We start from the raw sequence: 18126 nt of genomic DNA, 5'->3' as shown, positions 1-18126 counted from the left end.
GGGACACGGGTCCGTGCCCCGGTCCGGGAAGATCCCGCATGCCACGGAGCGGCTGGGCCCGTGAGCCATGGCCGCTGAGCCTGCGCGTCCGGAGCCTGGGCTCTGCAACAGGAGAGGCCACAACAGTGAGAGGCCCGCGTACCGCAAAAAAAAAAAAAAAGATAAGAGCTTGAGAACACCTGTATTTAGGTGTGCCAAGGAGGAAGAGAAAGATTTAGAAGCTCAGGCAGCAGTAGTGAGACGCAGTGCCACCTGAAGGGTGTTTCAGGAATTGAAAACCATAGAGATTTGAGAGGATTGGAATGAAATGAAGACTAGTGGGTTATTGTTGCGTACCCATGATGAGCCTGGAATCATGCTGGAGGAAAATCCACGTAAAAATGTTCTCCTGCACTGCCAACTCTGCTACTTATGAGTGAGGTCACCTTTGGCAAGTTTTTACTTTTTTCTAAATCCTGTCTGCTTCTTTTGTAACGTGGTGACATAAGACCTTACTCTGTCTAAATGCCCTGAACTCTTGCAGTCTTTCCAGCTCTAAGATCTGTAATTCCTGGGTCCCAGGTGTGAATAGCGATAATGGGAAATGTTGTGAGTGAGTGGTGATTCAGTTGGCCCTTTTAGGTGAATCAGAAGGCGATGCAGGATGAAATGTGTGTCACGTAGATGTAATCTGTATATTTTCTCTCAAAAATAGCAGTGGTGATACTGGTAGTAGATGGAAGGTGAAAGGATAAGGCTGTAAACAATATAGGAATGAAAATATCCAGGGAATTTACAGAGAGACCACAAATATCCCCTAGAATGATGATGGAAATTTTTCTCAAAGCCACTTATTTTCAAAGAGAGTCTCACTAGATTGTTCAGGGAAAATTTTGTTGATTGGAAATTTTAAAAAGTCAAGCCCAAAAGACTCTTAAAAGAGGTAGCATGGAACTTAGAATGAGCTTTCAGTTCCTCTCAACAACTGTTTTTTGTGGAGCCCTGATCCTCTCCATGGGCTATGATTCCTCTTTCTTCTGACCTTCTCCAGCAGTGCTTCTCAAACACACAGGTCACCTGGGGATCTTGTTAAAATGCACATTTGACTCAGTAGATCTAGGGGTGGAGCTGAGATTCTGCAGCTCTACCAAGTTCCCAGGTGATGCCAATACTGTTACCAAATGCAAGTTCTTGTGCCTAACGCACTGTGAGGCCAAATAAACCGAAGTGTCAGAGTTTGGAGCAGAGAAAGTTTTATTGCAGGGCCAAGCAAGGAGAACAGGTCCTTGTGTTCAAAAACCCCGAACTCTCCAGTGGTTTTTGGGGAGAAGTTTTTAACAGGCAAAATTTGGGGTGAGGGCTGCAGGGTGTGTGAATTTCTTCTGATTGGTTGGTGAGGTAACAGGGTGGTGCTCCAGGACTCTTGTGCTCAGCCTGAAGTTACCATCCTCCACCTGGGTGGGGGCCTTAGTTCCTGCAGAAGAATTCAAAGATATATTGTTGTGTATATTCCTTGAGGAGGAACCAGGGCCCTGCCCCAAGGCTGCACTATTCTCCTCCCTTGTTTCTGCATCCCCTCCCTTCCCTAATTAGCAACTGTTTGAATCGGCCCTTTGGAACTCAGGGAAGGTCTAGGAGGCAGAATGAAACCTATTTCCTACGAACAAGAAATGGGGGACACAGAAAGGTTTTGTACCAGGGAGGGACCCACAGGGTTGGGCTTGGTTTCAATACTGCTGGTTTGTGGACCACACTCTGAGGAGCAGGGGTCTAAAATATTTAATTTTACTTCCCACAACAGATAATCATAGTCATCCTGGAACAGTGTAACTTCCTTCACCAGACTGTGAGCTCTGTTTGCCGTGTCTTTAAAATAGAGTGCACATGCTTAATGAATGCTCAGAAGTAATAGATTAATCCATTCTTACCCCTGTCAGTGATCTGTATTATTCAGTGGTGTCAACAGTTTGAATTGTTACAGATAGGGGATTTTTCCTTTTAACTGAGCAATTGAAGCAAATCTGTTATTCAGAAATAGGCACCGGAATGTAATATAAAATTTTCATATAAAGTTAAAAATACATTTACTATATGACCCGTGAAAACACATGCCTACCCAAAGTCTTGTGCTTGAATTTTCAATGTAGTGATGCCAAAATCTCGGCCTCTGTGCTCTGGTGCCAAATTGAATCTTGGAGACATTTTGGGTGAAATAAAAAAGAATAGCTTTATTGCTTTGCCAGGCAGAGGGGAACACGGAAGGCTGGTCCCCACCTGGGAGGATTTGGTGAGGAGTTCTATAGCAGTAGTTAAAGGGTGGGGTTGCTGATAAGGATCAGGGTGTGTGCAGGTCCTATACTCCTTTAATCTAGCCTCTTATGGTCTTCTGATGAGCTTTGAGGTTATCAAACTGTGATCTCTCTGGAACATCTTGCATTTCGTGGGTGTTTTAGTTCTACAGAAGAGCTTAAAGATATTGTTATGTGTGTCCCTTGAGGCAGAACCAGGACTCTGCTCCAAGCAGGCTGCACCACTGTTTCTTGACTGTTCCTCCCTTGACTCTGCATCCCCTTCCTTCCCTGATTAGCAACTGTTGGAATCTACCCTTAGGAACTCAGGGAAGGTCATGGAGGCTAGAGTCTGTTCCCTACAAACAAGGAATAGGGGACACAGAAATGCTTCCATGCCCAGGGGCTCCATAGGGCCCTGCTTGGTTTCAGTAGCTGTACTTATAATAACTAAAACTAAAAAGTAACCAAATGTTTATTAACTGGTGAATTGATAAACAAATTGTGACCGTGGTGTAGCCATACAATGGAATACTACTTAGCAATGTCAACTGATTTTAAAAAGTGCACAACCTAGAAGCTGAGAATTATGTTTTTTTATTCAGTGCCCTTTCTGAGGACTACAACCTGAGAGACAGCACCTTAGATAGCTCTGAGGACCTGTTCCAAAGAGGTAAGGAAGAAACCAGGATATAGAGGAGTTTTTGCTGATACAAACATACAGATGTAGTTGAACATCAAAAGATTACTGCTAAAAAACAGACATCTCAAGTTAATGATTTTAGTACTTTTCTATGTGTGGGAAGATGCAAAGTCTGGACTCATTGAAATTATTCCTTTGATATACATCTTAACTGTCTAGGGCCCATATCCTGTTTTTCTCCACCTCAGGGTGCACTGTTGGGGGACCGGGGGTGTTGGGGGGGGCGGTGGCTGCAGTGGCTGATGGTTTGCTGGTGGGCAACATTGCTGTTTGCTGAAACGGTAGGCAACCTATTTTTCTTTTTCTTTTTTTGTCCACAGTAATAAAAAGGAAAAAGGCATGAATTCCTGGTAGAAGTAACAACATGAACAATTTTTTTCAAAAGCATCATACTAATATAAATAAGCCAGAAATAAGATACATACTGTATGATTCCATTTATATGAACCTTTAGAGAAAGCAGAACTATAGTGATAAACAGATCAGGGGCCAGGAACTAGGGGAAGAGAGTTGGCTGCAAAGAGGGACAACACAGGAACTTCCAGGCTTGTTGGAAATGTTTAGTATGACTTTGGAGATTGTTACACAACCTTACAGATTTGTCAAAACTCATGAAATTGTGCACTTAAAAGTGGTGGGTTTTATTATAATTTTCTTCCCTCTATACAGTTAATTTTAATTTAATTAATTTTTTAAAAGTTTATTTATTTTTGGCTGCTTGGGGTCTTCATTGCTGCGCGCGGGCTTTCTCTAGTTGTGGTGAGCGGGGCTACCCTTCACTGCGGTGTGCGGGCTTCTCATTGCGGTGGCTTCTCGTTGCAGAGCACAGGCTCTAGGCACGCGGACTTCAGTAGTTGTAGCACGCGGGTTTAGTAGTTGTGGCTCACGGACCCGGTTGCTCCACGGCATGTGGAATATTCCCAAAGCAGGGATCAAACCTGTGTCCCCCTCACTGGCAGGCAGACTCTCAACCGCTGCGCCGCCAGGGATGTTCCACAGTTAATTTTAAAAATTGGCCACCGTCATTAACCTGTTAACAATATCTATTACTCTTTAGAGTCTATCTTATCAATAGGGCATTAATATAAGAAATAGAGAAAATTTCCACCCTGGGAAAAGAAATGGGTCTCTGGGAGAAAATATGAATAAACAGTAGGACCATAAGAAGTTCCCTTAAAAGCTTCTTTGTGTATTTTCAACGAAGCTGAGGCTAAAGGGAGAGATCTTGAAAACAGGAACTTCAGTTCATTTATTTTTAACATCTAATATAGTGTGCTATTAGCTGAATGATTTTAGTCTGTCCTGCTGCACTATTAAGGAACAAAATTCTGCTGAAACATCATTTCTCTTCTTTTTATATTCTTTGCAGTGAGCATACCCAATTTTGGGGGCAGGATTTGGTCATCTGCTTTGGTAGTGACAGCTTAGCTTTTATTAGCTGAAAAGATCTGTCTACATATGCTAAGGATGAACTCTGGGAAAAGCATTGGCTTTCTTTTATTTATTTTTTAAATTTTAGTTATTTAGTTTTTATACAGCAGGTTCTTATTAGTTATCTATTTTGTACACATCAGTGTATACATGTCAATCTCAATCGCCCAATTCATCACATCACCACCACCACCCCCTGCCACTTTCCCCCCTTGGTGTCCATACGTTTGTTCTCTACATCTGTGTCTCTATTTCTGCCTTGCAAACTGGTTCATCTGTACCACTTTTCTATATTCCACATACATGCGTTAATATATAATATTTGTTTTTCTCTTTCTGACTTGCTTCACTCTGTATGACAGTCTTTCTCTACGTCCATCCACATCTCTACAAATGACTCAATTTCGTTCCTTTTTATGGCTGAGTAATATTCCATTGTAAATATGTACCACATCTTCTTTATCCATGCGTCTTTCAATGGGCATTTAGGTTGCTTCCATGACCTGGGTATTGTAAATAGTGCTGCAGTGAATATTGGGGTGCATGTGTCTTTTTGAATTATGGTTTTCTCTGGGGATATGCCCAGTAGTGGGATTGCTGGGTCATATGGTAATTCTATTCTTAGTTTTTTAAAGAACCTCCATACTGTTCTCCATAGTGGCTGTATCAATTTACATTCCCACCGACATTGCAGGAGGGTTCCCTTTTCTCCACACCCTCTCCAGCATTTGTTGTTTGTAGATTTTCTCATGATGCCCATTCTAACTGGTGTGAGGCGATACCTCATTGTAGTTTTTTTTTTTAATTAATTAATTTATTTATTTTGGACTGTGTTGGGTCTTCATTTCTGTGTGAGGGCTTTCTCCAGTTGCTACGAGTGGGGACCACTCTTCATCACGGTGCACGGGCCTCTCACTGTCGTGGCCTCTCTTGTTGCGGAGTGCAAGCTCCAGACGTGCAGGCTCAGTAGTTGTGGCTCATGGGCCTAGTTGCTCCGTGGCATGTGGAATTTTCCCAGACCAGGGCTCGAACCCGTGTCCCCTGCATTGGCAGGCAGATTCTCAACAACTGTGCCACCAGGGAAGCCCCCTCATTGTAGTTTTGATTTGCATTTCTCTAATAATTAGTAATGTTGAGCAGCTTTTCATGTGCTTCTTGGCCATTTGTGTGTCTTCTTTGCAGAAATGTCTATTTAGGTCTTCTGCCCATTTTTTGATTGGGTTGTTTGTTTCTTAAATATTGAGCTGCATGAGCTGTTTATATATTTTGGAGATTAATCCTTTGTCCATTGATTCGTTTGCAAATATTTTCTCCCATTCTGAGGGTTGTCTTTTTTTCTTGTTTGTAGCTTCCTTTGCTTTGCAAAAGCTTTTAAGTTTCATTAGTTCCCATTTGTTTATTTTTGTTTTTATTTCCATTACTCTAGGAGGTGGATCAAAAAAGATCTTGCTGTGATTGATGTCAAGCAGTGTTCTTCCTATGTTTTCCTCTAAGAGTTTTATAGTGTCTGGTCTTACATTTAGGTCTCTAATCCATTTGGAGTTTGTTTTTGTGTATGGTGTTAGGGAGTGTTGTAATTTCATTCTTTTACATGTAGCTGTCCAGTTTTCCCAGCACCACTTATTGGAGAGACTGTCTTTTCTCCATTGTATAGCCGTACCTCCTTCGTTGTAGATTAGTTGACCATAGGTGTGTGGGTTTATCTCTGGGCTTTCTATCCTGTTCCGTTGATCTATCTTTCTGTTTTTGTGCCAGTACTGTATTGTTTTGATTACTGTAGCTTTGTAGTGTAGTATGAAGTCAGGGAGCCTGATTCCTCCAGCTCTGTTTTCTTCCCTCAAGATTGCTTTGGCTATTCGGGTCCTTTTATGTCTCCATAAAAATTTTAAGATTTTTTATTCTAGTTCTGTAAAAAATGCCACTGGTTATTTGATAGGGATTGCATTGAATCTGTAGATTGCTTTGGGTATATAGTCATTTTCACAATGTTGATTCTCCCAATCCAAGAACATGGTATATCTCTCCATCTGTTTGTGTCATCTTTGATTTCTTTCATGAGTGTCTTATATTTTTCTGAGTACAGGTCTTTTACCTCCTTAGGTAGGTTTATTCCTAGGTATTTTATTTGTTTTGTTGCAGTGGTGAATGGGATTGTTTCCTTAATTTCTCTTTCTGATCTTTCATTGTTAGTGTATAGGAATGCAAGAGATTTCTGTGCATTAGTTTTGTATCCTGCAACCCTACCAAATTCATTGGTTAGCTCTAGTAGTTTTCTGGTGGCATCTTTAGGATTCTCTATATATAGTATCATGTCATCTGCAAACAGTGACAGTTTTACTTCTTCTTTTCCAATTTGTACTCCTTTTATTTCTTTTTCTTCTCTGACTGCTATGTCTAGGATTTCCAAACCTTTGTTGATTAATAGTGGTGAGAGTGGACATCCTTGTCTTGTTCCTGATCACAGAGGAAATGCTTTCAGTTTTTCACCACTGAGAATGATGTTTGCTGTGGGTTTGTCATATATGGCCTTTATTATGTTGAGGTAGGTTCCCTCCATGCCCACTTTCTGGAGAGTTTTTATCATAAATGGGTGTTGAATTTTGTCAAAAAGCATTTTCTGCATCTATTGAGATGATCATATGGTTTTTATTGTTCAGTTTGTTAATATGGTGTATCACATTGATTGATTTGTGTATATTGAAGAATCCTTGCCTCCCTGGGATAAATCCCACTTGATCATGGGGTATGATCCTTTTAATATGTTGTTGGATTCTGTTTGCTATTATTTTGTTGAGGATTTTTGCATCTATACTCATCAGTAATATTGGTAAGTAATTTTCTTTTTTTGTAGTATCTCTGTCTGGTTTTGGTATCAGGATGATGGTGGCCTCGTAGAATGAGTTTGGGAGTATTCCTTCCTCTGCAGTTTTTTGGAAGAGTTTGAGAAGGATGGGTGTTAGCTCTTCTCTAAATGTTTGATAGAATTAACCTGTGAAGGCATCCGGTCCTGGACTTTTGTTTGTTGGAAGATTTTTCTTTTAATAAATTTAAAAAAATTTATTTATTTTTGGCTGCGTTGGGTCTTTGTTGCTGCGCACAGGCTTTCTCTAGTTGTGGCGAGCAGGGACTACTCTTCCTTGTGGTGCACGGGCTTCTCATTGCAGTGGCTTCTCTAGTTGCAGAGTGCGGGCTCTAGGTGCACATGCTTCAGTATTTGTGGCTTGTGGGCTGTAGAGCGCAGGCTCAGTAGTTGTGGCACATAGGCTAGTTGCTCTGCAGCATGTGGGATCTTCTCAGACCAGGGATCGAACCTGTGTCCCCTGTATTGGCAGGCAGATTCTTAACCACTGCACCTCCAGGGAAGTCCCTGTTGGAAGATTTTTAATCATAGTTTCAATTTCATTACTTGTGATTGGTCTGTTCATATTTTCTGTTTTTTCCTGGTTCAGTCTTGAAGGTTATACCTTTCGAAGTATTTGTCTGTTTCTTCCAGGTTGTCCATTTTATTGGCATAGAGTTGCTTGTAGTAGTCTCTTATGCTTTGTATTTCTGCGGTGTCCCTTGTTACTTCTTTTTCATTTCTGATTTTACTGATTTGAGTCCTCTTCTTCTTTTTCTTGATGAGTCTGGCTAATGGTTTATCAATTTTGTTTATATTCTCAAAGAACCAGCTTTTAGTTTTATTGATCTTTGCTATTGTTTTCTTTATTTCTATTTCATTTATTTCTGCTCTGATCTTTATGATTTCTTTCCTTCTACTAACTTCGGGTTTGTTTGTTCTTCTTTCTCTAGTTCCTTTAGGTGTAAGATTAGATTGTTTATTTGAGATTTTTCTTGTTTTTTGAGGTGGGATTATATTGCTGTAGACTACCCTCTTAGAACTGCTTTTGCTCCATCCCATAGGTTTTGGATCATTTTGTTTGCATTGTCATTTGTGTCTAGGTATTTTCTGATTTCCCCTTTGATTTCTTCAATGATCTCTTGGCTATTTAGTAACATATTGTTTAGCCTCCATGTGTTTGTGCTTTTTACGTTTTTTTCCCTGTAATTGATTTCTAATCTTTTAACGTTGTGGTCAGAAAAGATGCTTGATATAATTTCAGTTTTCCTAAATTTACCAAGGCTTGGTTTGTGACCCAAGATGTGATCTCTCCTGGAGAATGTTCCATGTGCACTTGAGAAGAAAGTGTAATCTATTGTTTTTGGATGGAATGTCCTATAAATATCAATTAAATCTATCTGGTCTACTGTATCATTTAAAACTTGTGTTTCCTTATTTATTTTCATTTTGGATGATCTGTCCATTGGTGTAAGTGAGGTGTTAAAGTCACCCACTATTATTGTGTTACTGTCGATTTCCTCTTACAGCTGTTAGCAGTTGCCTTGAGGTGTTAAAGTCACCCACTATTATTGTGTTACTGTCAATTTCCTCTATTATAGCTGTTAGCAGTTGCCTTATGTATTGAGGTGCTCCTATGTTGGGTGCATATATATGTATAATTGTTATATCTTCTTCTTGGATTGATCCCTTGATCATTATGTAGTGTCCTTCCTTGTCTCTTGTAACATTCTTTATTTTAAAGTCAATTTTATCTGATATGAGTATTGCTACTCCAGCTTTCTTTTGGTTTCCCTTTGCATGGAATATCTTTTTCCATCCCCTCACTTTCAGTCTGTATGTGTCCCTAGGTCTGAAGTGGGTGTCTTGTAGACAGCATATATATGGGCCTTGTTTTTGTATCCATTCAGCGAGCCTGTGTCTTTTGGTTGGAGCATTTAATCCATTCACGTTTAAGGTGATTATCCATATGTATGTTCCTATGACCATTTTCTTAATTGTTATGGGTTTGTTTTTTTGTAGGTCCTTTTCTTCTCTTGTGTTTCCCACTTAGAGAAGTTCCTTTAGCATTTGTTGTAGAGCTGGTTTGGTGGTGCTGAATTCTCTTAGCTTTTGCTTTTCTTTAAAGCTTTTGATTTATCCGTGGAATCTGAATGAGATCCTTGCTGGGTAGAGTAATCTTGGCTGTAGGTTCTTCCCTTTTATCACTTTAAATATATCATGCCACTCCCTTCTGGCTTGTAGAGTTTCTGCTGAGAAATCAGTTGTTAACCTTATGGGAGTTCCCTTGTATGCTGTTTGTCATTTTTCCCTTGTTGCTTTCAATAATTTTTCTTTGTCTTTAATTTTTTCAGTTTGATTACTGTGTGTCTTGGCGTGTTTCTCCTTGGGTTTATCCTGCCTGGGACTCTGTGCTTCCTGGAATTGGGTGGCTATTTCCTTTCCCATGTTAGGGAAGTTTTTGACTATAATCTCTTCAAATATTTTCTTGGGTCCTTTCTCTGTCTCTTCTCCTTCTGGGACCCCTATAATGCGATCGAGACTGTGAGCTGAGGTCTGGTGGAGACCTGAATGAAGAAGAGTCTCTCCCAGGGTTGAATGGACACAGGCTGAGAGCAGGGCCACCTGGTAAGATTGTGGAGGTGAACCTTGAACAGGGGCACCTGGCTGAGAGGAAAGTTGTGGTTGAAATCCTGCCCATGCCAAGCTATGTGCCCACAGGGCTGTGTGGAGCCAGATTGGGTGTCCTTGTCTATTTTGCACAAAGATGCAAGTTATCGAGTATTTTTCTTGATCAGAGGTATGCTGGATGAGAGAGGAGACCGAACAGCAGCAGAGCAAGACCTCTGTCACTGGGGAAACAGAGGGTATCAAGGGATAGAGTGGATGAGTACATGGTTAACAAGCCCTCAGCTGGTGCTGACCCTTGGAGCCGCCATGTCACTTTGGGGAACCCTGCCCTGCAGCCCTCTCCCTGCAACCCATGTCTGTATTTGCCCTTTCGGAACTCTGCCCATCAACAGCGCACTGTCAGGAAGTTGTCAATTAGAATTTTCTCTTTTGGGTTCCCCTCATGTATTTTGTCTTGATAGACAGGATGACACCAGGAGTAGAACTGTGAGAAAGAAATGGTCAGACTTAAGTCTGTTTCTGTCTCTTAAACTGTGTGAACTGGGACAACTCACTGAATTGCAGAAACTTTCATTTCCCTCATTCATCAAGAAGATGATGCCTGCACATCTGTTTTTTTTTCTCTTTTTTTAACATCTTTATTGGAGTATAATTGCTTTACAATGGTGTGTTAGTTTCTGCTTTATAACAAAGTGAATCAGCTCTACATATACATATGTCCCCATATCTCCTCCCTCTTGTTTCTCCCTCCCACCCTCTCTATCCCACCCCTCTAGGTGGTCACAAAGCACCGAGCTGATCTCCCTGTGCTATGCAGCTGCTTCCCACTAGCTATTTATTTTACATTTGGTAGTGTATATACGTCCATGCCACTCTCTCACTTCGTCCCAGCTTACCCTTTCCCCTCCCCGTGTCCTCAAGTCCATTCTCTATGTCTGTGTCTTTATTCCTGTCCTGCCCCTAGGTTCTTCAGAACCACTCTTTTTTTTTTTAGATTCCATATATATGTGTTAGCATACGGTATTTGTTTTTCTCTTTCTGACTGACTTCACTCTGTATGACAGACTCTTGCGCATCTGTTTATCAAGCTTGTTTTGAGCCTTAAATGAAGTGATGGACATACAAGCATTTTATGAACTTATAAAATATACTGTTATTATTAAAGAAAAGGAAAACCTGTTGCCAAGATTGAGCTCACTTTGGCATATGCAGATTATTCATCTATTGGGTTATGTATCATAATTGGGGAAGAAATAAACATTTGATCTCTGCCAATGATTCCTGCTCTCCCTTGACACCCTCTACTCACACTTTCGGTGAATAATTGCTTTATGGCTTAAACTTTGTGAAGGATGTTTTAGGGACTCTGGTCTTAGTAGCATCTGCAGCCAGGAAGCTGATATGTGTTGTTTAATGTCAAGATCTTGAAACTTGTTTGTTTTGGTAACTGAAGCTATATTGAAGGGACTTTTTTTTTTTCCTCCCCTTAAAGCAGGCACTCTCTGTTAAATTCTTACTGGTGTTCCTTTGAGTCTTTTGCTCAAAGCAAAATGGTTGTTTCATTTATAGACTTATGATTAGAGAATTCATTTATTTGTGGAAGTTTTTGCTGTGAGCGAGCAGAGGGCCTCTACGTGTTTATCACAAGGATATCCTGGCCGGCCCCAGTTTGCTTTGCAACTTGAATATGGTTGCTTTGAATTGCCCATGACATGTGAGAGAGTGGTAAAGCTTCCAAAATTTTTCTCAGGTGGTGTATGCAGTAGCTCTTCACGAGTAGGTTCATTTTACTTTTTTTTTTTTGCGGTACGCGGGCCTCTCACTGTTGTGGCCTCTCCCGTTGCGGAGCACAGGCTCCGGACGCGCAGGCGCAGCGGCCATGGCTCACGGGCCCAGCCGCTCCGCGGCATGTGGGATCCTCCCGGACCGGGGCACAGACCCGTGTCCCCTGCATCGGCAGGCGGACTCTCAACCACTGCGCCACCAGGGAAGCCCTCATTTTACTTTTTGAAGGAAAAAAATGTTTTCTCACACTTCTTTGTCTTCAGCTAAACCACAAACTGCTGAGGAAAAAAACAACATCTCGCTTACCCATACTTTCGTGCTCTGTAAAGTGATATATAAATTTCCCAAAGAATATGTTTTGAGGGACAGATAAGCAAATTGAACTGTAAATACGGAGTTCTTTCTCTAGGCTTTCATATGCTATCTTACCTTAGATGTAAATATGTTTTAAAAAAATTGCTGATACTGATAAGTGGCATCCTTGTTGGGTGTTTGCAAAACTGATGTTACTCTGGGTGGAGTTTTAAATATTTAATCTGAGGATTTAAGCAGATTGTTTGGTGACTGTTTTGGCCCGTGGTTAAATGTCTTCCAGGACAGTCTTAAGCCTGGTATCAGTAATTTCTAAAACTTTCTCTGTCCAAGTCTAACTTGTGGATTCTAGAACTTGCAGAGTTTCTGAACACCCCTGATATCTGAGGCTGTCCAATGTACAACAAAAGAGGCTTAATTATAGTGTATGTTCAGCTGAGTCACAGTATAGAAAGAATTCCATTGTGTTCTTTGGAGTCTTTTATATTTATCCTACATTCATGTTTGTGTGACACATGAATGAAGAAAACAGAAAACGTTTTGCAGAGGCCAGTTCAGTCAAAGGGCTGAATGAGCCAAGGACAGGCCACACCAGCTCCCTGTGTCCTGCCATCATGAATCATGACTCGTGGCCTCTGGCCAAAGTGTTTAATTATTAGCACTTCTCTCACACGTGAAGGGGAGGAAGCAGAGCTAGCATTTGTTGAACATGTCATAAGGGCCGGGCTCTGGGCTAGCTATCTCGCTGTCTTTGTTTCCTCAATTAACCAGTTCAGTGATGTGTCCAACATCTCCCATGCCTCACTGTCTTAGACTTTTACTCTGATCATCCCAAACCTTAATTCTCTCCATTACTTGGATTTTACCAATTATTTCTCAAGAAGCACAGAACCATACTTTTTCTTTTTTTTTTACCCACTAATGATCATGCAATTTATTTCTTGCTTTTTACCAAGAATTTAAGGTGATTTCTAAAATAATGCACAATACATCAAGACATACATTGCAAATGGGCAAGGAAGACAGAATAAAGTGGAAAGGGAAGCACAGGCCTGAGGTGATCTACAAGTCCTTTCCATGTTTACGCCCTTTGCCAGCAGAGGAAGTGGCCTTTCCGCCACAGCCACACCCAACTGACTCTTTCTGTCAGACCAGTAAGAATACTGCACAGGCTACATTAAGGGCAGGCCAAGTTTCTCTTTGGTTTTCTCAAAACCCATGCATTTTATTGTATAGAAAAAAAGCACAGCTGGCTTTAGCTTTAGAAAACAAACAACTATAAAATATACAAACTTATTCAGCACATATTTTTGTGTCCTAGGTTATGCCAGACGCCCATCATTTTGGCCACTCTAACAGCCCAGAGAGGTTGGCTGTGTGCTCTCACTCCTGAACGTGTGAGAACAGTCAGGTTGGAAAAGGGGAGACTGATCTACCTAAGGCCTCCCTCCAAGCTAGAAATTATGTGGAGTTGGGCCATGATTCCTGTCTTCTGATTTCTAACCAGTGTTGACTCTTCACGGGGATTATGTCTGCTAAATTAGAAGTATGTGGAAACTAAAATTTGCTCATTTAACACGTTCATTTGCTTCCTCTTGACAGTCTTCATTTCTAATTAATTTATAATAGTGGCACATGGGGGTGGTGGCTGCCTTAATTGCAGTGAGAAGCAACAGCTGACACCAAGGGAGGTGTGCTCAGCAATCTGCATGGGATAATCTCTACAGTTTAGGGTCAACTCCAAACAGCCCCACACCCTCATTAGCTCCAGAGGGTCTCAACCCTAATGGAGCCCAGAACGCTTATTACATTTGTTACGATGACCTCACATGATCCACAACAGCTTCATTTATGTTTAGTAGATTATACTTAAGAAGGCAATGGAGCTCTTTAAGAATCTAACCAATCAACTCTACTTCAATAAAATTAAAAAAAAAAATAAAAGAATCTAACCAGACTCACATGTTCGACACTGCCCCAACTGAGGTTAATAGAGACGGACAGGAGTGAGCCGAGTGGTACATTCAAGTATCTAGATGGACTAGAAACTTGATAAGAGATGCAAAGAAATAGTATATCTGTTTAAGCAACATGCATTGAAATAGAAGATCTAGTGTAGAAACATATATTAAATTTGTCTTTTGCATTTCATTACATGTAGAAGTGAGGACATACTCATTTCTGCCTTTGAAGCAGAAGTGGGAACTAAAAATGTTTTAGGCTATAAAAAATATATTTTGTAAAGGGTTTTTTTTTGTTTTTTGCATTTATACTCTAGAGAGGATGGTGTCCAGGTTTGTGTCTATCTATAAATGTGCAGTGAACTATACTGTCCATTTAGTATAAAAACAAGCAAATAATTAGCTAAATTTACCTGTGCTGTGATATGGTGCATCTAAAAGTGTGTAAAAAGTGAGGATGTGGGAGGACTTCCCTGGTGGCACAGTGGTTAAGAATCCAGCTGCCAATGCAGTGGACACGGGTTTGAGCCCTGGTCCGGGAAGATCCCACATGTCACGGAGCAACTAAGCCTGTGCACCACAACTACTGAGCCTGTGCTCTAGAGCCCGCGAGACAACTACTGAGCCCACGCACCACAACTCCTGAAGCCTGCATGCCTAGAGCCCATGCTCGGCAACAAGAGAAGCCACTGCAGTGAGAAGCCCGCGCACTGCAGCTAGGGAAAGCCCGTGAGCAGCAATGAAGACCCAAAGCAGACAAAAATAAATTAATTAATTAGTTAATTAAAAAAAAAATTGAGGTTGTCGGAAATATTTTTTAGTAGCTTTTTTCCCCCAGTTTTTTAAAATGAGAAAATGACTTTTAGCATAAATAGCATTTAAAAGTCATTTCGAGCAATGACAAAACAAAATGTTTACATCTTAAGGCATATATTCATTTTCTCTTGAGATAGAGAAAATAGGTATTTTTTAATATTTCTGAAAAAAGTTTTGGATTTGAAATAGATGTGTACAATTTTGTTCTGAATGAGTTTTTTCCTATCTAACATGGGAAAGTATTGGTCTAAACATGAATCATGTTGTGTTGATTAAAGAGGATGAGGAGAGACAGAAAAAATATTCACCTTCTGAAAATTTAGTAGGTGTTTCCAAAATAACAGGCTGATGTCAGTTTCTTATACTCTTCTCTCTGTATGTTTATTCACTAATGCTTGTATGTAAGCCATTGTGTAAATCACCTGTATAACGATCTTGTCTTTCCCTTGGCCTTCATCCCCTGTGTTTCAGGTGGGCCAGCCATGAGAGGGTACCTTGTGGCCATCTTCCTGAGTGCTGTCTTCCTCTATTATGTGCTGCATTGTATATTGTGGGGAACAAATGCCTATGGGTAAGTTTTATTTTTGCTGTTAAAAAATGACTACCAAACTGGTGTTTCACATAGACCTGCAAATGGTATTAGAGGGACCTATTAAAAAAAACAAAAAACAAACAAACAAAAAACAAACCCTGTAACTCTTTGAACCTTTTCTAGCTTTTCCATTATAAATTGGAGTTTTACCATTCTAGTATCTTATACATTACATCTAACAGTTTAAATATTGATAAACAGCAACATCTTTTTGTTGACTTTTCAGTGAAGCAGTGGTGTTGACTGTCTTTGAGGCACCACATTCTTATTTATATAATTCATCTTTTTGAATTGATGGAGTAATTCTTAGACTCAGTGGCACTTGATTCTTAGAGTCTAAAATGCTTGGATAAGAGACTGTTGATAAAATGTAGACACTACATATGGTTCCTTTTGTTTAAAAATATTTGGTGAATAATGATGTATGTGCAATTTGAAATGACTTCGACTTGAAATGTCACATATAAAATTTGAAGAGGCACAGGTAGTTTTATTAAAGAGAAAACTTCTATAATAAGATTTTTATCATTTTTCCTTTTTTTTCTATTTTGAAAAGTACTTAGTTTGAATAAATTAATTGCAAATAAAAAATTAGCTACAGTTTATAGCCTGAATAGAAATGACTAGAATAAATACCACACAGGACTTGATTTCCTTGCATTCGTCACAAAGCATGTGACAATCTAGAAAACTTCAAAGTCAATTATATTTCTTTGAAAAAGGAGTAACAGCAGTTACCGATACATCACAACTCGTCAACTTATAATACAAGCTTCCTGACATGCATTTCCTGAGTGAACCCAAATGATCATTTTTTCAAACAAGGACATTTTGACAAGTTGAAGTAAAGTAAAATGGTTCATGGCTTCTAAGCAACAGGTTTTGTTTTTTAAAAACCAAAAGAAAATTCAGAACAGCATTGTAATAGGATAAATTAAAGCTATGCTACCACATACACAATTTTGCTAGAGTCAATTGAGTATCACACAACTTTTCGAACCAAAGGAAAACAAATCAAGAGATTAAAAAAATGATTCTGTCTAATCTAAAATCTGATTTCTACAAGTGTCACGAAGGGTTTGAGGTAGCACAACTGTCTGTACTTTCCTTGTGGTATGTTTAAAAAAGGGGGGTGGGGGAGGGGGGGAGAGGAAATGTTTTCTCGCTTCTGAAAGCAAAGAACTTATTGGAATTAGAGAATAAACTGACCATGCAAGTATGTCCCTCCATTTGGCTATCACTGGTGCTCATCTGCCAGCCAAACATTTCCTTGCCTCCCACTGTGGCAACTGTCCTTTTAGGATTCAGGCCCACAGTTAAGGCTGGTCTGTTAGATTAACAGCAACAAAAAAAGAGCACTGTGGTCATTCAACCCTTTATACCTCCCTAAATTTCTTAACACCTGAATAAGTCCAAATACAGGATAGCTGATTAAGCATTTCTTTTTCTAAAAGCAAATCGAGTCACTCTCCTTTCTTGTTAATTTATGCTTTTTCTCATGAGAATGATTTTTTTCTAGAAAAGTGAACAGATGAACCACAGTTTATATCTAAAAAATAAACTTGCCAAATGTTGCTGATACTAAAAACAGATTAGTTATCATGGGAGGAAAATTAGATAATCTAGATTAAATTGCCTACTCAAAGGTGCATATAAAATGTTTCGTAGCATTAAGTTTTTGTTATAGTACTACACTCGGAAGAAACATTAAGGAAAAAATCTTTCCTGATTATCTTCAATGTGGTTAAAAACAAAACATCTCGTACATAATGGTCATTAATATGAATTTGTTTTTACAAAGTATTCTAATTTACCAAATTTCATATTTAGATGGGGGTGGGGAGAGAGGTTCTCTTGTCCCTCTTCCTAACTTTGCAAATCCTTGAGCTATGCTTTGCTAAACTACCATTCACACCAAGTGTGAGACCATCGTTACCGTGCTACTCTATCAAGAACATTCTAAGATATTTTCTATAATAAACATAAATAGAGAAAAAGTTAATATACATGTTGCTGTATTCTACAATGTTTGCAGCAAACTGTAAACTAACATAGTTTGAACCAACAGTACCCTCAGTTATACAAAACAATTTTTCAACCCTGAGGATGGGTGATTCAAAAACACTAAAGGCATCAAATTAGACTATGTCTATTTCTCCTCAAAATATATTTTCAAAACTCAGAATTCAGAAGTCTGGTACTTTTGGAAATTCCTTTGCTTGAGTTTCCCAGATTTTTGCTCAGAAATTGCTACTATGTGTTATAAATGTTTTAAAAAATTCTTCATCTTAATGCAAATGACCAGAGCAGAAAAACTGACGTGGACAACGGGTTGGAAAACCCAAATCACTTAGCTTATAAATGTATAATGTAATCCTGGAGGACAACTGTTAATCTAGAGGTATCCTTTTTCCTATTGTCAGTCCTTTGGTGAGGAATCAAGTTTTGATGACCTTTAAATCCTGAATGAGTGGTGAGTATAGAATGTCAAAATAAACCACATAAAAACTTCCTGTCTTAGACAAAAGTTCGGTACTTTTTGCCAGTGTTTGAATAGTAGATCCTAGATCATGTTTTTAGGTTTTGTTTTGTTTTGCTAGATTAAAAAAATGATGCTTCTGCATTTAACTTCATCACTGGTTGATTGTAATGCTCTTTATGGAAGGAAGTTAGGCAAATCATTGTAATGCTCTTTACGGTCACTGAAAAAACCCAATGCCAGGTGGGTCGGTTTGGACACAAGTTTTGAGGTTTTGGACTTAAATAATGAGCCATAGATCTCAGGAGTC

The 18126-nt window shown here is 39.6% G+C and overlaps 1 protein-coding gene across 14 annotated transcripts in view; it reads left to right on the top strand.

Moving 5' to 3' along the window:
- ST3GAL6 (ST3 beta-galactoside alpha-2,3-sialyltransferase 6) overlaps nt 1–18126 on the top strand; it is a 75166-nt gene that overhangs the window by 23248 nt on the left and 33792 nt on the right. For 10 of the 14 annotated variants that reach the window (XM_060150712.1, XM_060150717.1, XM_060150707.1 and 7 more), the window contains one exon: nt 15217–15316. In XM_060150712.1, coding sequence (XP_060006695.1) covers nt 15228–15316 — 89 coding nt within the window. In that variant the 5' untranslated portion in view covers nt 15217–15227. Of the gene's footprint in view, nt 1–2872; nt 2941–13289; nt 13515–15216; nt 15317–18126 lie in introns of all 14 variants that reach the window. The other 4 variants (XM_060150719.1, XM_060150711.1, XM_060150715.1 and 1 more) reach the window with 2 other exon arrangements.

Source organism: Lagenorhynchus albirostris, chromosome 5 (assembly GCF_949774975.1).
Source record: "Lagenorhynchus albirostris chromosome 5, mLagAlb1.1, whole genome shotgun sequence".
Lineage (NCBI taxonomy): Eukaryota > Metazoa > Chordata > Mammalia > Artiodactyla > Delphinidae > Lagenorhynchus > Lagenorhynchus albirostris.
Note: the sequence above shows the minus strand (reverse complement) of the source record. Positions and strands in the feature narration are given on the sequence as shown.